The sequence below is a fragment of the Amblyomma americanum genome, chromosome 11 (assembly GCF_052857255.1).
Source record: "Amblyomma americanum isolate KBUSLIRL-KWMA chromosome 11, ASM5285725v1, whole genome shotgun sequence".
Lineage (NCBI taxonomy): Eukaryota > Metazoa > Arthropoda > Arachnida > Ixodida > Ixodidae > Amblyomma > Amblyomma americanum.
The window spans coordinates 21,350,594-21,378,061 of NC_135507.1; the positions used below are offsets into that span (position 1 = coordinate 21,350,594).

Consider the following 27,468-nt stretch of genomic DNA (forward strand, 5'->3'; position numbering starts at 1 on the left):
CACTTCCGTTATAAATTCGGCTTCAACAGTTTGCGCTTTCTGCCTTCATAAAATTATATAGCTGTTTTCTGTCTCGTTCGCAAACTTCTCCAGATTTATTTTTCTAGTTACAGTGGCCTCGCTTCGGAAGGCCGCGGGTGCTGATCGTTCGGGCGCTTCTCTCGAAGCTGCACATATAGACATGCGTTGCTGTGTCCCGCCCAGTGTCCCTTAATCTCAATTAAACTTGTTTTTTGACATGCTAATAAGTCATCATCGTATCCTGTGTCCACCTTGGCTAGCGTTTTACAGGGCCGCTTAGAGCAATGCCCGTCGCACAGTATTATTGCTACTTAAGATGCATGCTGTGAGGAAAAGGCCTGCATAAGCATTTATTCATCCCAGCAGTGACTGGGCTTCCTCTCATAGGTTGCCGCATTACTTCTCAGTTTTCATTGCAGGATTTCTGGCCATGGTTATGACCACCTGAGAGTTATGTACTCAGCAATGTAACGTCGCTACTGTGTTTGATTCCCGTTCCATTTGTACAGCTCTGCCTTGTCCAATCCGGCCATTGCGTCTTCTCTTCCTTGTGCCTAGTCATGTTCGTCAAGTCATGATTGTTTTAGTTCCCGGCCACAGCGGGATTCACATGAATGAGACAGCAGGCTTTCCGTATAGTCTTTCTCGGACTGGCCTGTTCTGTCCTTCCGTTTTTCCCCTTGTGGGCGAGTGCCCATTTCGAGCAATGTTGATTTTAATGCGGTATCATTGAAGCCTCAGGGGGCCAAAAAGCATTGTCGGTCATAAGATTCGCACATTGGCTGCATTGAAGTGACCTCACCAGACCGGAGCAGGCTGAAGGAAAGTGACGCCACCAGACCGCAGCATTATCATTGGCTAGAGCGAAGCGACATCACCAGACGTGATCATCCCCTCCACAGAGAAGATCCTCTCTATGGAAGTGCACAATACCTGGGACGAAATAGCGGAGGCTGTCAGAATTTCACAGCTCGAAAGATTAAGCCGAACAACCACGGGCAGAACCATCCTTGATATGGTGGGCCTGCGAACAGATAGGGGACTACGAGACAAATCGAACATGCCGCAGGAGTGGCGAGAAAGTCTAAGCATTCCCCCACTCCCTCTTAAATGCATTCCATATTCAACACTGAGAGGAGGGAGAAGAGAGCAGAAGCACTGATCAGACGCTTCGATCCGATGGACAGCAAGTCAGTTGCGCACGTGGACGCGGCAAGTGGCAAGTAGGGTGTGGCTGTCGCCTTAGTGGTCGACGGCCGCGATGCTCCCGTATCGGCAGCCACCATTAGAAGCCGTAACACGGAAACAGCTGAAGAAGTTGTGATAGCGCTCGATTGCGTTGGAACGGAATCCAATTTTATAATTATCGATAGCAAAACTGCCATCTATAACTCTGGAAAGGGTAGGATTTCGCCGGAAGCGGCAAGGATTCTGGCCAGTAGACGGCTAAACAGAAAAATTTGCCTAATTTGGGCTCCCGCACACACGTCCGCTCCTGGCAACGACGCGGCCCACGAGTTAGCCCGATCTCTCTACTTTCGGGTAACTGTGGAGCCGCCCGACTGCCGGAACATGGACAAGCGTCTCAAAATTATACGGAGACTGTCGAAAATTCTAGGTTACAGAGGAGACTGGCGCCACCACCGGATAAAAGTCTAAACAATAGGGAGGCAATCGCATGACGGCGCCTCCAAGCTGGGAACTTCGTAAACCCGGTCTGGGCATATCATGTTCAGAAAGATGAGAGGCAAAACGATAAGTGCAAGCATTGTGGGGCGAGAGGGTCCCGCGACCGCATAATCTCGGTATGCGCTAGCTAGCCAGGGGCTAAAGCAAATATAAATTGTAGAGAAACCTGGGAAGCCCTGCTGCGGAGCGGGGTCCCTGGGCCACAGCAACAAGCCATCCACCTGGCGGAAGAAGCCTCGAGGAGTCAAGACCTCTTTGCCTGCTTCTAACCGCCGAGGTCCCGGCCCCCGTCACCCAGGCCTGCGTGCCGGAGACGGGGAGTAGGGGCCCTCCTTCTCCGGTGGAAAATAAAGTTGGTATCATCATGATCATAATCCCCAATGGCTGGAAGGAACTCTCTCTCTCTCTCTCGCTGCGAATTTAAAAAAAAAGAACGTCTTGTAGTAAATTCGCTGCTCCTTTTGTCATTGCTTTTTTGCCCATATTCCGCCCGGAAATTTTCTTTCTTTCCTGTGGGGTCAATTTGCCTGTGGGTATGTGCCATTCTCCACGGGCACAATAACGGCAACTTCATGCTTGCCCAAGAGGAAGATGCTTAACGCGAAAGGCAAGTCACTTCAAGCTGCTGTCAAATTAGTTTAAATGATCAAAACTCTGCTTCAAGAAGCAGATCCCGTTATAGTTGTGTTGCTCACGGAGTCGGCCGTGCTGCGCAAAGGCAGGCGTCCGTTAAGTTGAAAGCCAGCACTTGCCCAGAAGAAAATTCGTGTTTCCAACGAAATTCCTCACTGGTACACAGAGTTGTGACGTCATTCCACGACCATATTACGTAGTGCCTCTGATGAAAGAAAACGGAGGAATTGTGCAAGTGCCTCGCACTGCTGAGTAAGTTACAGAGCCGGCAATAACGCCTAGTTAATTAAGATTACCAAGTAGCACCACCAATTATTGTCGCAAATTAACTAAGCCTACGAAAACGAGCAACCGAAAGCCGCTCGACGTGTTGTAGTGGCGCCGGCATGCAGCGGCCGCCGGAATAGCGAATGCGGCGGAGCAAGCCACTGCGCAGAGATGGCGCTTAACTTCAATTACGAACGATGTGAAGCAGTAATAAGGCTGGGATGAGACGCGTAGATGCCGAAGCGTTGTGACAGGTGGCATACTCCTGGATCTTCCCGTGTCAGACACCTTCAAGGAGGCGTTTCGCTCTGCTACTTGGACCGCCGGTTACGCCGACAACGCCAACGACGATTTGGAACGCAGGAACGGGCGCCCAAGACCTGTGTTCTAAAAAGCAGTGGCCGTGTCTGAGAAGTGATCAAAATTAGTCGGGGTTTAACACCGCTAAAACCGATGCGTAACGGGCGAAAGCGCGGTGACGTAAATGGCGACGCCACAAGCGACACCATCGCAACCAGGTGGCAGATCTCAAAGTTGTTGAACTTTTTTCGGGGGTGGAATGGACCAAATCTTTAGAAATGACCCGAGTCAAATTTGGAGGTCGTCAGCGTGTCGGGAATGGCCAATTATGGTTGGACGTTGATTTTGGCCCAAATCGGCCAAGGTCGAATTTCGGGGTTGGCCCGGGCCAAATTCTTGCCGCTTGGAGTCACCGTTGCTATGGCAACGAGCGATATATAAGCTAGATGCACAAGCTAGATGCACAAGCAAGATGCGCAAGCAAGATTTTTGCTCGGCTCTGTGGATCGTATGAGTGCTTTTGCACTAAAGCCGTCCACTTTCCCTTCTGAACCTGTTTTGCTTGTGACGATCGCTCCCCTGTCGCCTTTATTCTCGCGATTAGAGACGCCTGGCTACGTATCGCAGCCACCTCGGTACGCGGCATCTTTTGCCCCTTCGACCAGGAAAACGTGCTGTGATGACGTAGGCCGGGGCGGTTAATTGGCGCCTACCGTGGTGTGCAGGTTGCGATGACGTCATGAGGTCACGTGATCTATCTCGACCAATCTGCGAATATCGTGAGACCGGACATCGGGGGCGCTTTGGTACGCCGATAGCTTTAGTGCAATATCATTAAAACTACAAATCCGGAGGGACAATAGCCTGCAACCTAGCGAATTAACAAATATTTCCTGTTATAGTTCCTGACATTCATAGCTTTATACTAAACCTTAATTTTACGAAAAGTTCAGGACCAGATAACATCCCGAACGCATTTTTAAAAAGGCATTCCGAAAGGACTGATAATATCTGGAAATCATATTCACGAATAAGTCGCTTCACTCTGCGATCGTTCCGCGAGCCTAAGGAACTTCCAGTGTTGTACACATTAAATTGGCAGCAGATAGTTCACCTCAATTAAATTATCTGCCTATTTTAATAAGAAGTATTTGCTGTACACTCTTAGGACATTTATTCACAAACACGTCTCATATTTAACTGTAAACAATAGAATACGCCACCAACCTGGTTTTTGATCTCCTTTTCAACGGTGACCCAACTAATCGAATTCGTTCATGACGGTGCGTAAGAGCTCAATGACCGTGAATCCTAGCATTCTTGGACAAAAATTTTGAATATTGGAGTATTGTAATGTACTGTTATGGAAAAATTGAAGGTAATGCTTTGGATACGTAGCAAATTCTTTTCTTTTAAAGTTTTTCTAACGTTCGCATCGATTAGTTAAGACTGTCTTAGAAAACCAATAGGGAACATTTTTGACTACAGCAAAAACATTAGCCGAAAAAAAAAAGTAAGCTTAAGAAGTACTTTGGTTTGGGCTAGTTGGTGCATAGCTTTTTGATGATGTCCTCTTTTGTCCTCGTTGTTTTCGCGCCGTCCTGACATCATCAAAAAAAGTAATCCTGCCGAAGGGAGATCGGCGGATATATATTGGTTGTTATAGTGAAATCTTACAATATATGAAAAATTGCGTTCATAAACTGTTTCCCATTGAAAATTGTCCAGAATTGCTGGTTATGAGTAAGAAGCCACCCTCATCGACTACGCGAAAGCATTCGGCACAACGTGCCATTCCCTTTGCTCAGCAGTAAATAGACTATACTTGCATGAAATTTTTTTTTTAATCTCCCGTACGCCTGCAGCCTGGCGCAGTAGCAGTGATATCACTTAGCTCGGTGAACAGTTACGTGCAGCAGTCGATATTTCCTTTTCTTACCAGACCACGTGTTCTCACATCTTCCCGCCCAGGTATCGAAACAATATGATGTTATAAAAACGCAAAAAAAAACTACTGACACGTGCAATTATTGAAGCCGAATAGATTGCAACTTCTGGAAAAGAATATGCAAGCAGTCCAATTCTGTGCCACTGTTGGGTTATGGGGCTCAACGTCCCAAAGCGACTCAGGCTATGAGGGACGCCGTAGTGAAGGGCTCCGGCAATTTCGACCACCTGGGGTTCTTTAACGTGCACTGACATCGCACAGTACACGGGCCTCTAATAATAATTGGTTTCTGGGGAAAGGAAATGGCGCAGTATCTGTCTCATATATCGTTGGACACCTGAACCGCGCCGTAAGGGAAGGGATAAGGAAGGGAGTGAAAGAAGAAAGGAAGAAGGAGGTGCCGTAGTGGAGGGCTCCGGAATAATTTCGACCACCTGGGGATCTTTAACGTGCACTGACATCGCACAGCACACGAGCGCCTTGGCGTTTTTCCTCCATAAAAACGCAGCCGCCGCGGTCGGGTTCGAACCCGGGAACTCCGGATCAGTAGTCGAGCGCCCTAACCACTGAGCCACCGCCTCTAGAATTTAATAATAATAATTGGTTTTTGGGGAAAGGAAATGGCGCAGTATCTGTCTCATATATCGCGGACACTTGAACCGCGCCGTAAGGGAAGGGATAAAGGAGGGAGTGAAAGAAGAAAGGAAGGAGGAGGTGCCGTAGTGGAGGGCTGCGGAATAATTTCGACCACCTGGGGATCTTTAACGTGCACTGACATCGCACTAGGGTGCCTCGACTGGCATCGAGGCAACCTAACATCGCACAGCACACGGGCGCCTTAGCGTTTTGCCTCCATAAATATGCAGCCGCCGAGGTCGGGTTGTAACCCGCGTCTTTCGGGTTAGCAGCCGAGCGCCATAACCACTGAGCCACCACGGCGGGTTTCTGTGCCACTGTTATCAAGGGAACTTGCGTATCTGGGTGATAGCTTGTGTGTCCAATCAGTCCGTGTATTGGTCGCGCTACGTATTCCTTCACGATTTTTTTAATAACATGCTGCGGTACTTTCAGTAACAGCAATGGCACTATATGCGTGATTCGACAAGCTAATCACAAAAAAATGTGACTCGGCAAGCTAAAGGCGAAAGGGTTCGGAATCCAGTGTTACAGAAGCGGATAAAAACCTCTTCGTCGATCGCGTCGGTGCCGTCGACATCGGCATCAATGAATTTGCTTTTGTTTGTTCGTTTCGTTTACTCTTTCAAGCCGGCCGTGTATTTCAGGATTGCATCCCGCAGCAACGATCCGAACATGGGCGCAGGTGTCGCATTAACGGTGTGATAACTGCCGTTGCGTTGCTGACGTAGTTTCCTGGCACATCTGTGATATGGTCGCCACGCATCACGCAGTTTATCATGAAGGAGCCACCGCAGCCGCCGTCGCCACCGCCTAAGCGAAAGGTACTGGCATGGGTACTGGCTACCGGCTCGAGTGGTCATTCGCATTTAGATACGGTAAGATGCCTAATCCCTGGTCGACGCAAGTTTCTTGGTGTTTAAACACGCATCCTAGGCCAAAGGGGAACTAGCTGAGCGTGTTGCCAATTTAACCTGATCAGCGCGCAACAGCACGGAGCCTCCGTACAAGTACACGTAAGAGACGTCGCGCTGCCCAGTGTCGTCGTCCGCCTCTTGACCGCCGCTTCGAGTCATGACGCTTTCCTCGTAATTTTGTGTGCACTGGGGTTCAGAAGCGGCAAACAATGAACGAGGCCGTGAAAGTAGCTCACGGTCGCGGTAGCGGTATGGGGCACGCATGTGCCGCTGCCTTTCGACGACGGTAGCTAGTGTGTTGCGATGCATGCCTGCGTGATAATTCGTCTAACCGCGGGTTGAGCACTGTGTTTTTCATTGACTGTGTCATCGAATTCGTTTTCAGATGGCCTCCGTGCTCAAGTATATGTCGCTAATTTTCATCGTGGTTCAGACCACCACGATGGTCTTGTTGCTCCGGTATTCACGCACCCAGGCGGTTCAAGGGCCGCGTTACCTGTCCAGCTCAGCTGTTGTGAGCGCCGAATTCCTCAAAATCCTCACCTGCCTAGCAGTGCTCCTCTGGGAGAACGGTAAGATTGTTTTACTAACAGCTACGTAGTACGTACGTTTCAATTGCCTTAAGTCTTTGGTAGTTTAGGTCGGTGTTATGTTTGGCGCTGATGTATTTTGAAGAAAAATAAATGTTGTGCTGTTATATTTGCGCTCACTCTTTAGCATGACGTTCATGAACTTTATTGAAAGCCGATCGCAACCCGGATGTTAGTTGTGCACGGCTGCAGGTGCGTTTATTCACCGCGGACATGAATAACATTGTGGCATCGACGTGGCGACAGTACAGGAGGTCTGAACTCGCTCAGCGTGATTAGAGAGGCCATCCCCACCAAATACAGCTTTATGCCCGTCTCTTTCCTTCCGCTTGTGTTTTTTCTCGGTCTGCTACACAGATGCCATTGCACATAAACTAACAGTGGACACTGTTGCTTTCTATTCACTTGGTCTGAAGGATTCTTCTTCACACATACCAATCTCTCAGTATATGGGTGTTCTGGAAATTAGGTAGTAATTACTCACTAGCCCGGTGCCGAGACCGGGGCGACTTTTTTTAAAGCTGCGAAGCTTTTGAGAAAGCTGTAGAGCTTTCCTTTGGAGCTATATGGCTGTGCTCAGGTGTATGCAAATGAGTAGTATGAATTGCAGTGCAGAGTCTGCCAACACAGTTTTGCTCGACACAAATTTTGTTTCTCAAACTTTTGAATGTATCATAATTAAAACGGTGGGGACAGTGATCAGTAGTAATACAAACACAGTGATGCTTGCTTGATTATGACACATGAAAGCTGCTATTACAGATGATTATCCTGCAGTTTCCGTTATCTGTCTTCTCAGTAAGAGGGACAGTTGGGCTAGTTGATAGCAGTTAATTTTGAGTGGGGCAGCGTGAGGACAGACAAATGATGGAGGAAAAAAGGACACCCATACGAGCGCTGTATTCTCAGTTCCTGCAAGATCAAAGCTTTAGAACTTCTTGGAACTTAGGGTTCATGTTGCAGAATATGTGAAGTGTGTACTGCGGTTTGGAGAGCTTCAATTAGTATGAAATGAGGTGTCCCTGCTTTTTGTGGACAGGCGATTGGTGCACTAAAATGGTCCCCACCTCAGCGCAGCCATATGCTGACAAAGGAAAGCTGCTGTACAAGCAAATGTGGTGGCAAGCCAAGCATCAGAGTCACAGCACTTGAATCCAGATGCACTCTTTTTCATAAAAGAAGGTTCAGTGATGCTTTGAAAACCTAAAAACTCTGCAAGGGACGAGGCACGCCCATCCTCACTGCTTCTGTTGTGTGTCTTGTCTCTTGTGCAGTTCTTGTGTTTCAAAATAATTGCTTGCCAACTAGCCCCTTATCGTAGGCCCGTTGAGTTCAATGATGCTTGTATCTTGGGAGCGGTAGATTGGTGTGTGAATACCAGAATCCAAACAACTAAGAGGATCAAAACGGCTGTAGCAGTGTGACCATTCGTGGCTGGAACTTGCAAGCTGAGGCACTAAATCGTGGAAGAAGAGAGATGGGCTGACGTGTTTGCAGGCGCGTGTTGGAGGCCTGTAATGTCAGTCAAGTTAACAAGCATGTGAGTTTTCAGGTAGTGAAAATTCCAGGAAGTCTTCACCTGAACTTTTTCCCCAAGGTGTCGAAAGTCTGGAGAACACATAGCCTACAGTGGCCCCTCTGTTTTTCATGCAGTTGAAATTTACTCCAAGAGACGAAAGGTTTTCCTACATTTACAGCATTCAGCACTGTGTGATGAGACAGCAGAACAGCTTCTTTCAGAGTTTTCAGGACATGCTAGTTCTTAAATGTGAGTTTGCATCAACCCAGACAGCCTTGAAGGCTTGCAACGTTTGTGTGGGACTAAAACATGGTCACCGGTAATACAGTGCATGTGGGACAGACAGAAGAGCTGCCATATTTGTTGTGGAACCAATTAACCATGGATTGAGCTGAAAGTTGAGCTAAAGAGCAAGAAAAAATGCTTCCACTTTTGTAGGACACATTACATGTTCTTGTTCATGTGTATCAACTTCGCACATGTTGAAGCAGTAGCACTACACACATATCACAACATACGTCACCGCCTTTTGCCTTTACACCCTTCAGATTAACTATTGGCAGTTATAAACGATGCCTAGTCAAGCTTTAAATGCACTCTATATGTTGGAAGGCAGTACACAAGTGTCTAAGCTATTTTGAGTGGCAGAGTGGGATCTGACTGACTCCATCCAATATTTATTGTGGAGAAAATTTGATTTTGTTCTTTGTGGCTATGTTGATTCGGCAGCTAGACACATTTTCTCTCTCCCTCCTCTCGCCTAAAGTGGAGAGGGGGATTTTGCTTTTGAAACTATCTAGCCTCTTTGTCACTGGAATTTGATAATCTGTCAATACTAACCAATTGAAATATGTCCCCAGTGTCCTTTTACAGTGAGGTTAGCCAAATCACTAATAGAATAGAAAAAATAAAAACGCCTAATTATAGAAGTCATCGAAACCCTGAGGAGCACTGTTGCATTTCCTAGTGACTCGAGCTGTGTGTCTCAGGAACTCTTATGTTGCAGGCTTCTCTGTCGTGGCACTGGTACGGCAGCTTCGCAGTGATGTGTGGAGCCAGCCAAGAGAAACCTGCAAGATGCTAGTTCCTGCGGGGCTCTACACGATTCAGAACAACCTGCTGTTCTTTGCCCTGTCACTCTTGGATGCTGCCACCTACCAGGTATGCTATCGCGTTTCAATGCATGCAGTTGTCCCATTAACTTGCCATTCTGTAACCATAGAAGACAGCAACATTCAGCTAAAGCCCTGCTTCATATTTATAGGGAAATACATACGGGAAGGCAGAAGTGCTTTCACTACGAAACAAGTATACTGGTTTTTCACTGTTCTAATGAACAATAAATGAAAGTGCACAGAAGCTCAAGGTTAAACATTCTTGTTAGGAACGTTGGTACAGGTGATGTTATAGATTATTCATAGCAGACCTTTCAGGATGGGCTTTACCTGAATGGAAAAACTGTAGCACCTTTGTTGGCATGGTGCTGAGGACTTAACTTTCATCTAATGAAAGAGTAGATGCAAGATAGACTAATCAAGAAAGCACTGCTTGCAGTCTTGAATCACCAGTGGTGACATTAGTTTTCTTTCTTGTGAGAATGACTGTGCACACTTAGTCTTGTACACATTGCAAAAAAAAAGTAACCGATGACATTCAATCTGAAATGTAACTGATTTTAGTGGTCAGTTACAGCCCGTGAAAAGTAATGAACAAGTAGAGAGACATTTAATCAGTTACTATTACGTTATTTTCATTCATCATTTAATAGCATAGCACAAACATACGGATGAGATTGAGTTGGTGCAGCTTGCTTGATCTGATCTATAGTCCGTTGCAGTACATACAATGGTAATTTCATCTTCAGTTGTTTTTTCGAAGTTTTCTTTGGCATTTTTTCTATGTTTCATTGTGGACACATCGGGAACTAAAGAGTAGCACATGGTAGAGAAAAGTGCGTTGCTCGTGACATACGAAGGCCCTGTGCACCACTTAGAAGGTATGCATCGTGCCGTCATTTTGCTCTTGTTCATGCTCTGAGAGTAAAAAACCAAAGCTCACTAAACATGACATTCTGCTGTGCCGTCGTGGTGAAATGCGAATTGCAAGGCATGGAACACAAGGCTGGTCAAACGCAGGCCTCTTCGGCTTACATGTGTGGACATCATCACACACGTGGCTTTTCCGCAACCCGACCATTATCGCGAACACGAGCCACTGTCATGCTACACCAGTGTTTGCCACTGAGTTCACTTACAACTAGTTACAATTTTTTTTTGCAAAAAAAAAAAAGAAAACTTAAGACTACTAATGATCAACTGTTGAAAAAAAAAAAATTATTGGGTTACCATGAAGGTTTCACCTTACAAAAAGTGATAAATGTATCAAAAATTGGAAGAAGATGTAATTTATTACTAGTAATCTATTACTTGTAATCCGTTGCACAAAAGTCTGGTTTCACTACACATTGGCATAAAGCTGTGGGATTGAGCAGCACTGCAAAGAAGGTGCATTTGTTGACACTGTGAGCAAACAAGAGCTTTTTTTCTCTTTGCAGGTCACATACCAGCTCAAAATTCTGACTACTGCCATGTTTAGTGTATGGATGTTGAATCGTCGAATATCAAAGCAGCAGTGGTTCTCACTTGTGCTGCTCATCATTGGAGTAGCGCTGGTTCAGGTTTGTATTTATTTTATATTATCTTTTAAGGTGATAGCTTTGGTTTCTCCAGCAACTGAGGGTCTCATGATGCTTCAAATTCTTGCTGTGAGCAGCAGTGTTTTTGACTCGTACAGTTTGCAACTACCATGAGCTGTCAAAAGCTAAATTATGGGAAATGGTGTAGTTGTGGTGTAAGAAACTACAACTTAGCTTACTGCCGTTCTATCATAATAGACACACTACTTAGTGGAATGTCCTTGTAACAGTTATTGATCAGTGGGCTTTTACTTCAGTGAATGTGAAATTTCAATGCACTGTCTCAATGTTGTGCGCTAATCCTCAATCCAGAAAGTTGCTTAGCAAGTGAGCACTGTTCATGTGTGCTCAGTGAAGTGGACTGCATGAAAGTGAAGTGAAGTGGACTGCATTAAGTGGACTGCTATGTAGGCTCATTGTTTTGCTTTGGTGGGTCGTTGGCACATCTGGCAATGATATAGTTCGATGGTAGTATTAGTTGATGAAGATGACTATGTGCAATGCACAGCACGCAAGAATGTGTGTATTAGTTCATTAGCAGTATTAGCTGAAGAAGACGACAATGTGCAAGGCACAGCGCGAGAGTGTGTTGCAGTTTAACACGAGGCCTGATAGGCTGCGGCGATAGCCTAGTGCTTTCACGCAGTTGCTAGCGAAGCTGATCTGTTTGCGGTGCCGCAGGTTCGAATCCCAGTCACGGCAATGTTTATTTCAATTTATTTGTTAATGGTTTGGCTCGGTTACACCAACGGCGGCGACATGGCTCAACGCATGAACGGGCGTTTAAGAGCTGCACTGAAGAGGAATCTGAACTCGTCCTTTAACCGCGGGGACACTATCTACACGTTCCGGGCATTCTTAGAAACATACGAATTATTGTCCTGTGCGGCCGATTGACCTAATTAAATCCGATTAAACGTCGCGGCTCCCGCCTTTTTTTGAACTCAACGCGGTAGGTAGGCAGAGTCAACCAACGCTTGGAGTGCCTTTCAGCCAGTCCAGTGGCAGCTTTGCTTTGCTTTTATTTTGTTTTTTAGGTTTCCGTGAATAAACATTTTCAGTCACAGACAATATAGCCGCAAATTAGGCCCACGTAAATAAAATTACACGTGGACTCTGATTTACATATCACTCCGCCACTGGCAGAGCGGCGTGCCGCCACGGGACTGGCTGATGCGTTGGTTAACTCCTCCTACCTACCGCGTTGAGTTTTAAAAAAAGGTGGGAGCCGGGACGTTTAATCCAATTTAATCAGGGCTATCAGCTGCACAGGACAATAATTCGAAGTTTCTAAGAATGCCCAGAATGTGTAGATGAATCCCCGGGGCAAAAAATGAGTTCAGATTCCTCTTTAGTGCACCTTTAAGAGCTGAAATCCAGGGTTCGACGGAAACCCGTCTGGTCGGGTATGTTCATGGCGGAAGATCTTCAAGCGCCGACCAATCGTTAAAAAGGGATGACGTTTCGGCCCCGGCTTACGGGGGCCTTGTTCACGGGGGCCTTGTTCACAATGTTTTCATTGTGAACAAGGCCCCCGTAAGCCGGGGCCGAAACGTCATCCCTTTTTTTAACGATTGGTCGGCGCTTGAAGATTTTCCGCCACCTTTAAAAGCTGCACTCTAAAATCCACACGTTCTGATTAGGATGGCCTGACGGTATGCGGATCAGCATGGAACTATTGCGAGCGTTGTCATTGCACGGCCTAAAACACATCACTTCTGCAAAATGATGAAAGCGAGCATGCTACTTTGCAGGTGCCAACTGGGAAGCCAGCCACAGAGGCAGAAGGCAAGAGCGGAGCCTACCAGTTCTTGGGCCTCATGGCTGTGCTCACTTCGTGCCTGTCGAGTGGCTTCAGTGGCATCTACCTTGAGAAGCTGTTGAAGGAGATTACGTGGTCTTTGTGGATTCGCAATATTCAGCTTGGTAGGCACCCACCATTGTCATGCCTGCCATAGCGTACTATGTGCTCTTTCTGAAGTCTACGTTGAACAAGAACAATATGAAAGGAGATGACGTGGTCTTTGTGGATTCGCAATATTCAGCTTGGTAGGCACCTGCCATTGTCGTACCTGCCATAGCGTACTATGTGCTCTTTCTGAAAGTGTGTCTACATTGAACAAGAACACTGTGAAATGCAGACACTTTGTTCGCAACAAAAAAGATAGAAAAGACGTTCTTTGAAGAGCAAACTCGAACAAGTGCAGGCAAGGAAGCCTTAGTCTATAGACCAACATTTTAGCTAGTGAAGTTTTCCGCATCAGGTGTCTTGTGGAAGACTACTGATCACCTCGTCTTTGAAACTCAGGTCAGTAGGCTGGGGCTTTCCTCATTGCCCTGGTTCAAATATATATATTACGTTTAGAAAGTTGAGAAAGCATCTGTTGAAATTCAGGGTGTTATATGAGGTAGAAGTGTTGCTCACTGAGACCCTTGCAGTGGCTGAACATAGAATGAGACTTTTTGCCTCCCCCCCCCGCCCCCCCCCCCCCCCCAACCAAAAAAAAAAAAAGTTATTTCTAGATTTTGCAACCTTCGGATAGAACATCTCTCCAGTTTTCAGAAAATATAGTACATGTGAGTCCTTACGACTTCAAATGTGCTTTTTTGAACCTTCTTTTGTGGTCTTGTCGAACCGAAAGATGGGAGTTTTCTTAGGCACTATATGCATTTCTTTCAAAAGAGCATTTTAGAAGATCTATGTACCTTCTAAATGTACTACACTGTGTACGTTTTATTTTTTTCATGTTGATTGCTTGCTTTTTGTGAATTTTACACGTCTGTGTCTTTTTTTCTGTCAGCCAAGGCACAGCATGTGCTAGTTGTATTGCAAGCTAAATTTAGTGCGCAGATATTTTGAAAATGTTTGTGTTATTTGTTCCTTTAAATGCTTCCCATCCTTTTGTTTAACCTACTTGCAACACTTGCAGGAAATCAACCCCAAGAGTGTGGATAACAAGTATATTGAAAAAAAGGGTTAAAAATGAACATGCAGCTTTAGATGTTCTGTCGAAAGCAATATTTTCACACAGGTGGCTTTCAGTGGTGAAACCGGCTGGTACTAATCGTGGATGCAGAAGAAACTGCATGCTGTCAACCACCTCATTAGGCAAAAAGCAGTTGTGAGATTTTTTGTGCGTTAGTGTTAATTGTTTAGAGTTCCATTCAGTGGTAACCCCAGCGTTGGCGGCGTGTCGAGAGAAGCAAATGGCCCACCTGCCACCTAGGTCTTGTGACTTTGCGATGTCATCACAACCTGCCCACCAGATCGTGAGAAAAGGGCCCACCATGGCAGGTAGCAGTTAAATTAATGATTGGTCACGAGAGGTTGCTCCAAAAGAGCAACCTGGGTCTTGCAAGCCCACACTGGTGGCTGTATTTGAAACAGCCACCTGCCGGGTGGTGCACCACTACACCACGAGTAGTATGAGGACTCCCTACGATATGAATGTATAGTAGAGACTGACCAATTTCACATATATGGGCATGTAGTCAGAACATAAGCGACAGAGCAGTACGTGTGTGGGAGGGATCTTTAATGCTATTTCGTTGTTCCCTTAAGGGTAGGTTAAGTGTTATGTGCTAATTAAAGAAAGACCAGTCTCCACGTTTGCGAAAAGGGCCCCAGGCCACTGAAGGGACCCATTAGCGCTATTGCATCATGCTTGTAAGACGGAGCTTAAGTGCCCCCCCAAGATTTTAGCCTTTACAGGTTGGCTTTGCTGGAAATGAGATTAAATGAAGTTGAAATTTCAGGACTGAAATCTACGCTTCTGTATTACAGCAATCTTCGGCTGCCTCCTGGGAATCGTGGCCATGCTGGTGTCTGACTGGAATGCGGTCATGATGGATGGATTCTTCCAAGGCTACAACAGTGTCACCTGGGGCGTCATATTATTGCAGGCAAGTTGCCCGACAGAGGCTGCCACAAATCTTCGCAAAGATAATGTTTTGTAGCCCTGGCAAAACAGGAAACAAGGGCCGAGGTGTTTTAAGGAGTAGAGACTCCAAAGTTTTTAGATGCATGCTTTTTTCTTTGGAGTTAGGCAGTGGATTCACCTACTGCAATTGAATTTGAGCAATTGTTTGGGCAATAATGGTTGCTGTGATGTACCTATTCTTTCAAACCAACGCTGTGACGAACTACTTGGCCTACACATTTGCAGTAATGGTGGCTAAGCTGTGCCCAGCTCCACCGTCTCTCCCACCTGGCGCCCCTCCTCCTCCATGGTTGATTATCGGTATATGCGCCTGAGGCCAGATAGCACCCTATTAGCCTCATTGTATACCACATGGTAAAGCTATTCCACCATTTGTTATAAAAAGCATCACGTCATACTTCTTGACTGATGGTCACGGAAAAGGGTGCACTGCCTCTACATTTCGGTTTAACATCAGGTGCCACTCGTGCTATAGTGTACCACATGATAAAGATATTGCAGCTGTTGTTGTAAAAAGCGTCACTTTGTACTTCTTGACTGATACTTGAGAAAGGAAACAATAGCACCTACAAAGACAAACACAGCAGAAAAACAACGCAGGACAAGCGCTTTCGCTGTGTTTGTCTTTGCAGGCGCCATCATTTCCTTTCTCAAGCACTATGCACCATCTAGCCCAAATTGAAGTTCTTCTGAATATAAAAATTTTTGACTGATGGTCACGGGGAAGGGTGCACTGCCTTTACATTTCAGTTTAACATCACTGCACTTGTGCTATAGCGGCAAGACTTCTGACTCACTCATTCACCGTCATCACCCCGTCTCTGGCTCCTTGTTCATCTGCGAGCACCATGACCTATCCGAATTAACCAAAGCACAGCCATATTCCTCCATATTAATGAGTTTCACGCCATGGAATTGTGCGTACGTTTTGCGGACTGTCCAAATTATTCAGTTTTCCAAGTTTGTCACCGTCTGCCTATCAGCCTGCAGGTTTCACATGAAAGCCCGGTACTGCATGTCGCCGCGAGTTGCGAAAGCGGGAATTTTTAAATATGTATTGTAAATTTCCTGCTCGCTTTTGAGCTCTTGTATGCGGCATGGACGCTTGGTGGCCTGTGCTCTACATAATGCAAGCTCAAACACCCCTTTCTGTGGCCCTTTAACATTACACCTCTGATATTCCTTTCCATAGCTTGCTGCATTGTCCTTAATTTAAGTTGAACCTTTTTTATTAGCCTCCACGTTTCTGCCCCATAGGTGAGTACAAGTAAGATACTGCTGTTATATACTTTTCTCTTGCAGGATAGTGGTAAACTTCCATTTGTGATCTGAAAATACCTGCCAGATGCACTCCACCCATTTTTATTCTAGTTATTTCAATTTCCTGGTCTGGATCTGCGGTCACTGCCTGCCCTAAGTAGACGTATTCCGTGACCACTTAAACACGTAAACTGCTGTTTCCTTCCGAGACTGTTGAATATTATTTTTTTTTACTTTATAGTAATTTTTAGGAAAACTGTTCTGCTCTGCCTGTCTAAGTTATTGATCATGCTTTGCAATTCTTTCGCTCAGTTACTGTATGTACACAGTTGTAAGTCAACTTGAATGTAAGTCACCCCCATATCGCATTTTGGGGAGAAAAAAAAATGTATTAGTCACTGTATTACTTGTCCACGCTTGCACCATCGTCCTCGCTAGTGCTGCCGCGGTTCCACAGCACTTCATTTTAACATCGTCACCCAGCGAAATCCCATACTTCACAAACAACTGCACCGCGGCATCATGTGGAACAGCTGAAAATGTTGCCTAGCTGCAGCCGCCACCCCTGCATCACCTGTTCCGAAACTACGTCTTGTGGCCTGGCGTGCTGTTGTTCGTTTCTTCATGAGAGCCACCCTCAAACTGGGAACGAGCGCTACGCGCTTACGTGCCTCGGAGAACAAATGACGATTGACGAGGCATTACATTAAAAACTGGTAAAACTCGGCCGGCACTCAAGTCAAATGCGTCAAACAGAACCAAAGGCAAACTATGTTTGAGCAGCATTGGCTCTTCCAAGAGCTACCAACACTCCCCGGAAGTGCTGCTGTTCTGAGTGGCAGTGCCACTATGATCGGAATAGCGGCGCTTCCATCAGCTGTTAACACTCCCATGAGTGCCGAATGCACAGTGAAAACATACACACACAAAAAATAAAATCCTTCTGAACAAGCACGGAGAATAGCTGAATGCTGCTGGGTAGAGTCGTTGAGCAAACATAAAATTGCAACCACGCTTTAGCATCCCTGATATTTCATTTGTCTCGCCTTTATCGTGCCATGCTTTGGTTTGAACTGTAAGTGGACCACCCCCAACTCGGATTTTCAAATTTAAAAATAGGTCGACTTAAAATTTTGTAAATACGCTACTTAGCAACGCAATGTCATCAGCGAATTTCTGATTAATAAGGTATTGTCCACTAACCCTGTTCCCAGTTTGTTTCTGATTACCGTAAAAACCGGACTATAGGTCGACCCCCTAACTAACCAATTCTAAAAATGAAAAAGATCTTTTTTCAATGGGAAAAGTACCGAAAGACATCCTTACTTTGAAACAAATGCGACTCGAGAGATTGGACAATGGTGACAGTATTTAATTTCATTTAAATGCTGCTTGTATGTACACCCGGCAAATTTTTTAACAATATCGCGCACCAATCGGCCCGCGTGTTTGTTTCTGGCACAGGCAAGTACGGCGCCGTAGAGCAAAGCCCTCCTCTTCATGAATCGCCGCAACCAGGATGGCGAGCCTTTGAATTGCGCCCTCGTGAGTCTAGAGGCACGCGCGATCTCTGCCACTTTCACGCGGATGCATTCGGCAGTCACAGGCAGCGATCTTGCTCGCAGCGCAACGTTTCCTTCCTATTCTCGATACACTACGGTCTGCCCACGAAATGATGTTTTCTTCTGGTTGCTGCAAGTTGTAATACGCAGCTTCTGCCTCCCGCCAGTACTGAATGCTCTTTATGGATACTCCAAATTCACGCTGTGCCGCCAGGTTCCCGTGAGCTTCCTCGTACTCAATCGTGTTTTTCTTGGAGGCGACGGTAAATTGCCGTTAGCTTCCGCTTTGCATCTACTGAAACGCAAAGTGGCGGCACTGCTGCTGATGGCGATGGTGATGGAGGCTGTTGACTTCAGCCACCCATCGTTGCAAGACTTCCGTATTTTTTCCGCCAATGACCGGTATATAAGACGGGGGTCGACTTTTCACCATGGTTTTTTGAAAAAAAGTTCGACCTATATTCCGGTTTTTACGGTACCTCCTGTAAAAATGCGATGAATAGCATTGGAGACATGTCTCCCTGCTTGACACCTTTCCATATTGGGATTTTATGCCGCCTTTATGCTGGACTACGGTGGCTGTGCAGCTACTATATTTATCCTCCATTTTACATATAGCTGTTCTACACCTTGATTCTGTAATGCTATCTCATAATCTATGAAGGCTATATTTAAAGGCTGGTTAAATTCTGTGCATTTTTTCAGTGGGCGCTAAATTGATGCAGTTTTACTATTCAGCTTTCGACCACTGCAACAGTACAAGTGGCTCATGCCTTATTAGAACAGGCAGAGCCACTGCACATGTGGGCTTCTGCGGTGTTCACTCATTTTGAAACTGCTTAAACATGCACAGATGTGGCAAGAAAAAAAAAATTGGAGGACACTTAAGCTTCGCCTTTAAGAGTGGAACGCGACGGCTCGTTGCAGCATTGCCAAGGAGTCCACTGAATGCTATCGCCCGTTCGGCATGACGTTTTGCCGATTAGACAAATCGCTCTGCTAAGTACGGTGAAACGGACGCGTGGAGTGGCAAACCACGTAGAAGCACTGCCAGGCGCCTTGCCGAAATGCGCGGGACTCAAGTTGCAGTCATAGTTCGTCGGCCCATCATTCTCGACAAACCCGATGCCATGAACGCCAGCATAACTTCCACGCTGAACAAATGGGCAGCAAGCCGCAAGCTTCGTGGTGAACGCGCTTTGGATGCGCGCTGCGTTGTTCGCCGCCCACCGCGATTCCTGCGTGCCCGCACGGCCCCACTGCGCCTGAAGGAGATGAACGGGAGGCGCTGCCGTCGCGCGTTATCTGATGGGGCAGGGGCGTACATTGCGAGGAGGAGGAGGAGGAGGGATTTTTCACTCACGGGGAGGAGGGAGTCTTCGCTCACGGCCGACGCCGACGACACCGGCTTCTCTGCGACAGGAGCTACTTAACGCTGTCGCGTTAAAATAGACGACAGAAATAAATACTGCGGATGGCCAAGGAGCAAACCCATGTAATTGTAACTTCTATGTTGCTGAATGATTCATAAAATACTGTGTGGTGTTTTGAGAGATATGCTTCTTTGTTTTCATGCTTTTTTATGCGTGTTTGCCTCATCATGTGCCGTTGCCTCATCCCAGCAGTGGAACTCCATGAGCAGCCAATTTAACACTTGCCTGCAGCTTGGTTTGAAATGTTACCTGGAAATTTCAGAAACTGGAACATTTGTGAAAGTGCACTTCAAATGGCCAGTTAAGCATGATCAGTGCTCTTATGAGAGCCTTTTCAAAGTACAAAAACCTGGAAGTAAATAAGGTGAAAATCATCTGGGCATTGTCGTTGTGCTGAGGAGAAAAACTGCTGCCAAAAAGGCTGCACAAGTTCTCAGTGTAATGCTGCAGCATTTGTGGGCTTATTGCAAGGCTCATAGTGTAGTGAAGCTGAGATGGAAGCTCCTTGTGACCGTACATGCCTGGATAATTCGTTGTTATAGAAGAAACTGTTTTCGCCATGACTCTGTAATGTTGAAAATTTGTAGTGATGTTAGATATATACCATAAATGATGAGTGTTACGAATGTACTGTGTTTTAAGGGAAATATACTATTAATTGCAGCTGGAGACAATATTCCACTGCTTAGGAAGTGAGGGTGCATTTTGGCTCTTTCGTTTGGTTGCACTGCCAAGAAAAGTCTGAAGAAACGTCGCCTGTTTCAACTTGCCAATCTCACAGCCCAGACGTCATGCCATCGGACATATAGGTGTTTCTGAAAGTGAAGGATACATTCCTGCAGAAGAGGACATTTCATGTTTCATTCGAAAGTGGCCTCATTCAATTCCTTCATTCAGTGATAAAAGTTGCTGCCTGGGGGCAAATCGGTTGAACGCGTAGTCTATAAAGGATGCCACATTCATCTAACAACACATTTAGCTTTTAAATGTAGTAAACTGCAGCGCAAAACTTGCTTCTTTTGGCAGACCTTTGGTGGCCTGGTTGTGTCGCTGGCGGTACGTTACGCCGATAGCATCCTCAAGGGCTTTGCGACATCGATCTCCATTGTACTGTCGACAATATGCTCCTATTATCTCCTGGGTGACCTTCTGCCCACTAGGTAAGCGCCACTTTCATAAGCTATGCTGCGAGTGTTTGCCTAGTTGGTTCGTGACTGGTGACGAGGAAATGTGAATGGAGAGTGCAGACTGATGCATCCCAGGGAAAGGTAACAAGGAACAGTCCATAAGGTCTGAATTGTTAGGAATACCTTCATCTGTGCAAGTATCCTTACTATTTCAGCTGTATGGATCTGAAAACTACTAAAAGGGAGATAGATCAATGTTCCGTGGGGAAATGTTGGTGCTACTGTATAAGGGCATCCTTACAACAAGACAATGTGTCAGTCTGCAGACAACCTGGCTGTTGTTACTATATGCATCCTGCTTCATCTTTTATGAATGTCTTTGCATGTAGGGACGCTGGCACTCTTCACAGTATCGCTGACGCAAGGGATGCTTGTGTTGAAAATCAATGCACGTCAGTGCTTTCATATGCATTCAGGTAGAATAAATTAAGAATAGAATTAATGAAAAGTCCTGACAGCATGCACGAAGACTATGGTCACAGCGTTCAGTGAAATATTATTGAAATGTTGCTGATGCCGCATATGTCTTTGGTTCCTTAGCTCTGCAGTTTTGTTGGTGCTTGGGTCACAGTATACATAAACAGAAATGCATAAACCGGAGTTTGTTTAGCCCCCTAGTGAACAATTTCTTTTTTCTTTTTCAAAAGTGGCACAAAAATGGTCATTTGTAACTTTGCTGCCACCAGTTGACAAACCAAAAATGCTTCGTGCTCTACTCGCTATAAACCGGACACACAGTGCCAGAAGAAAACACTCGGCAAGCTGGACTCATCATGAGCCAGATACGACAGTCTGCTTACGACGAACTTGGATCGCCCAAGTCCACTGGGGATTTAAAAGGACGTACTTGCATGGTAGCAAAATGAACATGAACAGTGCACAGGAGTCTTTTCATTGCAAGAAAAATGGCGCTAAAAATGCGTACTGTTTTCGAAGCCACTGCTGTCGTATCAGCCGCTTTGCACACCGAGCTTTCTGTTGCTTCCCAAAAATTGGCCTCCGTAAAAAACATTGATAGTTCCTCTGTACACACAAAATTTGTCCGCCGATTGTGTGAATCAACTTAGACATACGCCATATCACTGAAAATTGCGAGACCTTCGGAAGTCAGCTGCAGTTACAGTTGAACTCCTTTATAAGAGATGCATATAATAGTAGAGATGCATATAAAAGTACATATAAATCACATCGAAGGCGTTCAAAAAAAAGCACTAAGATTTATCTACAACGCATATGGTAGGCACGTGTCTGTCACTAATCTACTAAGGCAATCTGAACTCCAGACGCTTCAATCCCACCGAAAGTTACACCGTTTAAAACTGCTGCATGGTATTATTAATAATCTAACAAACGTTAATTTTGGCTCTTACATGGAATATAATACTTCCCGCCCAACTAGCGGCACACAGAGATCGACAATAGTAGTTCCACGATGCCGAACTAATGCTTACCAGTTTTCTTTCTTTCCAAAAATAATATCAGAATGGAACGGGCTTTCGCGTGACGTGGTCAGCTTGACAAACCAAGATTCCTTCTTATCTGCTGTCGTGTCACTGTTATAGACGCACTGTGTTTGTTCATGCTCTTACTTTTGCATTTTTGTATTCTTAAGAAGTGCAGAGTGTTTGTTATTGCTTCTGTGCTCGCTTTTTATTTTGTGTGTGCTTGCTTTGTTGCATCGCATTATATCAACGACGTATGTTTGTTCCACTCCTGCCTTGGCTACAAAATGGCGGCTGGCAGTATTGAATAAAATAAAATAAAATAAATACAGGCGAGCAGATTTAATGCGGAAGCATTAAAGCAGCCGTGCGATCAAAAGCCCGGTGTCCATCTGTGTGTGTACAGTGGAGCAAGGAAGAGGTTCAATATGTGATGAAGGCAGAAGCACAGCAACAGATGTACCATGGCTGAAGGAAGGAGAATCAAAGAACCACCAAAAAATTGGAATTGAAAATTTTGATATTGGGAGTCGAAAATTGTAACTGGAAATACAATAGGAAGAATTGGATTAGCAGTCAAAGAATTGCAAAATGTACAAAGAAATAATTTGTCAAAGTGAAACTTAAATTGTCATTGCTAGGAATGAGTTCAGTTCGTCAATGCAAACCGCTCACTAAATCAGTGCCCACATGATAACGCATTCCCCTCTGCATTAAATTGCATTGATTGTCCATGAATTTTTTGTCTCTTACATGAGAGGGCTCTTGTATGCAAGGTTCCATGAATTCATTACAGATGTGCTGCCACTCCTGAGTCTGCCGCTCGGTGACAGACTCTGACAAGAGAAGGCTACAAGCATGTTGCTCTAGCTTATTAGCTGCAAAAGTAGCTGTTTAATTTTGTCTGCTTGACATATTGTATTTCTGAGAACAGTTTGTGACTTCCACTGCACCGTAGCTGCACATATGCTGCCATGCTTTCTTGCTCCGATTTGCTGCAGAAAAGTAGTTAGCCCTTGAACTATTCGCAAAACCAGAGAAATATTTTGACAAATGGTGCTCCAGGATAAGCCAAGTACCATTAATTTCAGTGCACTGGTTGTGAATTGCCTTCTCTCTAGCGTTGTTTCGAGGAACAGACATTGTTACATGAACTGGGAATTTAATTATAATGAAAGGAACCCTGCGCAGCGGCACGCGAGCACATGAAGCACAGTCGGCAGTGAAGAGCGTGGCCCTGCTTCAGTCATGCAATCGCGTTTATAAGGCGTCCACAGCTGACACTATATTAGGAAGAATGAGGCGAAAGGGCTTGGAGGCCCGTGTCTTCTCGCCTGTTCCCTCCCTATGTTCGCCCATTGCTTTGGGAAATGAACTTGCCTTGTGTCCCGCCGTAAATTCGCCAGGCTATTAAGCCGGCAGTCTGCTGCTAGGAGACGCCTGTTGGTTGCGACACTACAAGCGAGCTGTGCAAACCGCTGGCTGACGGCCCCTTTCTTGGAGTTTTAAGCTTCGCAGTCATAGGAGCAGCGCTACGTGTTAGCTCCCTACTCCACTCGCTTCTGTCTCACGCCCGCGCTGTTCTCTCAGCAGGCAAATGCCCGCACGCTAGTGCCTGTAACCCCATTAGTAGGCTGAAGGCCTCTTATGTAGCATTTGCATTTGAGGAGCACACCCTTTCCGACGTTTCGCAGTTAGCAGGCCCAACATGTGTTAGTTACAGGCTTAGTACCACGTAGACAGAGAACGTCTTGCCGTCTCCTTCGAGCATGGACGCGAGCGCGGTTTGCGAGCAATGGCGCTGAGTCCGCGGATTTGGGCAGAACTCTCACAAATCAACATGTCCATTATAAGCAAGATAGTAGAGCACAGTCGAAGATAATGAAAGATATATTCGAAGATAATGTCTGCTACTCCCGATTGTCCATTACAGCCGTCTCTCTAATAATGGGGTTCAACTGTAGTAGTTTCATATTAAACACGTGTCATGAATGTGCGAATGTTTGAAAAGACCAATGTAGAATGTTACCTAGCAGATGCCTTACGATTGCGAAGGAGGTTATCAATAATAAGAATATTAATAATTCCAAAAATGTTTTGGTGAAAAAAAATGTCCCTCATAGCCTGAGGCGCTTTGGGATGTTTGACCCTATACCTCATAAAATTTACAAAATGGTACGGGCACACCAAACCCACAAGTGGAGCTTGTACACGATGTACACATAAGAGTACAAAAGGAAAAAACTCATTTATACAAGTCAGCTGAATTTTGTAAAAAAAGAGGGGAAACGCACAGTCATTGGCAAATCCCCAGGGGTTCAATTAAAACAATACATTTAATGCTTACATATGCCGCATGTGCAAGTTTGTTATGGAAAGAAAAATTAAGAAGATGTAATGTTGAGAGACAGAGTGTGTGTGGGAACAAACGTGGGTTAATAGCATACTAATCAAAATCAAGAAGAAGAAATGGGCTTGGGCAGGGCATGTAATGCGAAGGCAAGATAGCCGCTGTTCCTTAAGGGTAACGGAGTGGATTCCAAGAGAAGGCAAGTTTAGTGGGGGGGAAGGGGGGGGGGGGGGGGCATAAAAGTTAGGTGGGGAGACAAGAAGTTTGCGGGGATGCGGTGGCCGCAGCTGGCAAAGGACAGGGTTAATTGGAGAGACATGGGAGAGGCCTTTTCCCTGCAGTGGGCGTAGTCAGACTAATGATCATGATGATGATTCAGGTTTGTTTCTTTTTGCGCTACTGTCCCACTGCTGTTAAATGTCGGCATGGTGCTAAATTTTCAAGATCACCGTCATGCAACTCACACTGAAACCATTTCTGTGATTCTGTTTTTGGAACAGAAATTTCTTCCTGGGTGCTGGGATTGTCATCTCTGCGACGACGCTCTACGGCATACCCCTCTTCTGATCTTCTAATGGAGCGGCTCCTCCCACCGTGAATGGCAGAACTGTCGCAGCCATAATAGAGAAATCAACGAATGTGCGGCGGGCAACGTGGTGTGCTTCGATACAAAATTATGCACACAAACATTGCCCCTTGCATTGTACGCAGCTCGTTATAAATTTTAGGGGGTCAAGTTTTATATTTATATTGTGAATAATTTTCTTGTACTGTCTCCCCAAAAGCCAGTCGCCCAGGCCTTTTTGCTTCGACTTGCATTATTGTGTTTTCTGTTAGTCATGTGCAGTGTAAGTAGCTTGGTACCCCTTGTTTAACTTCTCTTGTGTTGTGCAATATGTGAAGTGATAACTTAAGAAATGAGTCCTGCTTCATAGAGCCCAAGAGTGTTATCCTGCGGTGTAGTGAGCAGTGTACTTTCATGCAATGCTAGTCCATTCTGCGAGTGTTGTGCCCTTGTAAGAAGGTAGTTTTCTGGTGGAAGCAGCCAACTGCAATCAGTTTAAGGTGTTTTGGAACATTTTGTCTCTGATCTCTACACTGTGATGTTGTAAATAATGCCTGTGCAGTGAAGATAATTCTTTATACTATTGTGTGCTGTATCAGCACATGGCTTGGGACTCCCAGAGCATTCCTCTCCTTTTGAAGGGATACTGTGCTTTTAAGTATATTTGTGAGTCAGTAGAGATTTGCATAGTTACGGAAAGCGTGAAGAATAAATGCTGTGCCGGGATGAAATTCACACAATTTTTTTGGCTCTTTGGTCTTATCTATGCTGTTTTTGTGTAGCTGAAGCGGTGGCTCAGTGGTTATGGTGATTGGCTACTGACCCTAAAGACGTGGATTCGATCTTTTCCACAGTGGTCGCATTTCGATGGAGGCAATATGCAAGACGCCTGTGTTCTATGTGATGTCAGTGCATGTTAAAGAACGCCAGGTCGTCGAAATTATCTGGAGCCCTCCACCTTACGGACATTAAACCCTGTAAAACCCAACCAAACTAAATAGCCAAGTCACTGAGGCAAATAAAGCAGGTATTCACGTGACGTCATCCGCAAGGGGCGTTAGTGGCCGGCTCATTGAGCTGCAGCATTTAACTCGCTGGTGATCTGTGAAATGTGAGTGTATTTAGCGTCTCGTGTGAGATAATTTCTTTCCAACCCGCAAAACCGTGTAACTGAGTAAATACGCCGTGAACTGCGCAAGACAGAAAAGTGCGAGCACGTTGAAAAGGTTCGTGAAAATGTCGACCTGTTTTGAATGTGTAGGCGACTGCGTGGTGCGCGACGTACAGGACTGCTGCTGCGCGTTGAATTAGCCGATATCGAGGCCCACCTTGTGCATAGCATAAGTTTGCCGACAGGCCAAGAAATTAAACTGTACAAGCCTATGAGAGTGTGCGATTGCACGACAAGGGGGCAAGCCCACGAGCCGTGCTGAGGGTGTCAGTGGCCGAAGTGCTGTTTTTGGTAAGTTGAGTAATTCAAAGTTTCTGTTCGCTCTGTCTGCTGAAAGTTACGTGTTACTACTGAATCTGGCGGAATTGCTGCCCATCACGTTGCTGCAAACCGGCCTAGATTCAAGGTCTTGCACATTCGAAGCAACGCTACGGTGCTACAGTCCAGCACGAGTTGTGCGAGCTGGCACCAAATGACCGCCAACATGGCGTGCTGGCTGTGACAACGGTTGCGCTGTCTGGTATCGTGGCCTCAGCGAATACCTCTGAAACATGCGGTGGATAAGAGTTGCAGAAATATCTATTAATGCGTTAGCATTTTGGGCTGTCGTCTCACAAAAATTTCCCAGCTTCTCTGTACGAAATTCCCTGATCGGTCAATTCTCTGCCAACGCCATCAAGGTCACGCGACTACAATTGATCAGTGAGCACCGCGAATTTTGAAATTCCTTACGAAATTCTCTGATTCATCGAGAGGTCGTGTGACGTGGCGTCATCACAACCTGGCCGTCGGATTCAGAACAAACTGCTCATGGTTGCCAAATTCAACCTGCCCACTGTGGTGCTGCGTATGAGCTTTACGGTACCTTGGAAAGGCCAAACTGGGCCTCGCAAGCCCTACCAGTGGCTGTGTTCTAAACAGTTACCTGCCAAGGCAGTGGTGCATTGCTTAACCGTTGCACTACGCCAGTAGAGTTACGAGGACTTCCCGAGATCTATGATTGAGAGGGTCGTGACGTCATCAACACCACTCGACCACCAGTGGACCAGTCACAAAGCACCGCCAAAGCTAAAGATATGAGGGCCCCCAAAATTTCAAGTTGGCTCACCCCCAACACCCGCCGCGGTGGCTCAGTGGTTAAGGCGCTCGTCTACTGAGCTGTAGTACCCTGCTTCCAACCCGACCGCGACGGCCGCATTTCCATGGAGGGGAAACACAGGTGGTCTAAACATTTCGGAGCCCTCCACTACGGCACCTCTTCTCTTATTCCCTAGCTCCTTTATCACTTCCCTTTCAGCGCGGTTCAGGTGCCCGCCGACACGCGAAACAGATACTGCGCCAT

At 45.9% G+C, this 27,468-nt stretch overlaps 1 protein-coding gene across 2 annotated transcripts; it reads left to right on the forward strand.

The window, feature by feature from the left end:
• Positions 1-6,100: 6,100 nt before the first annotated feature.
• LOC144111320 (UDP-N-acetylglucosamine transporter-like) lies at positions 6,101-25,697 on the forward strand. Of its 2 annotated transcripts, none has more exons than XM_077644584.1 (8): positions 6,101-6,318; positions 6,797-6,983; positions 9,527-9,681; positions 11,075-11,197; positions 12,970-13,141; positions 15,000-15,118; positions 20,438-20,571; positions 24,891-25,697. In XM_077644584.1, exons 1-8 carry the CDS (start codon positions 6,274-6,276, stop codon positions 24,955-24,957), a joined length of 1,002 nt encoding a protein of 333 aa, XP_077500710.1. In that variant the 5' UTR covers positions 6,101-6,273; the 3' UTR covers positions 24,958-25,697. The 2 variants fall into 2 exon arrangements, with proteins under 2 accessions (XP_077500710.1, XP_077500709.1); XM_077644583.1 differs by having other exon boundaries at positions 6,137-6,372.
• The last annotated feature ends 1,771 nt before the right edge of the window (positions 25,698-27,468 follow it).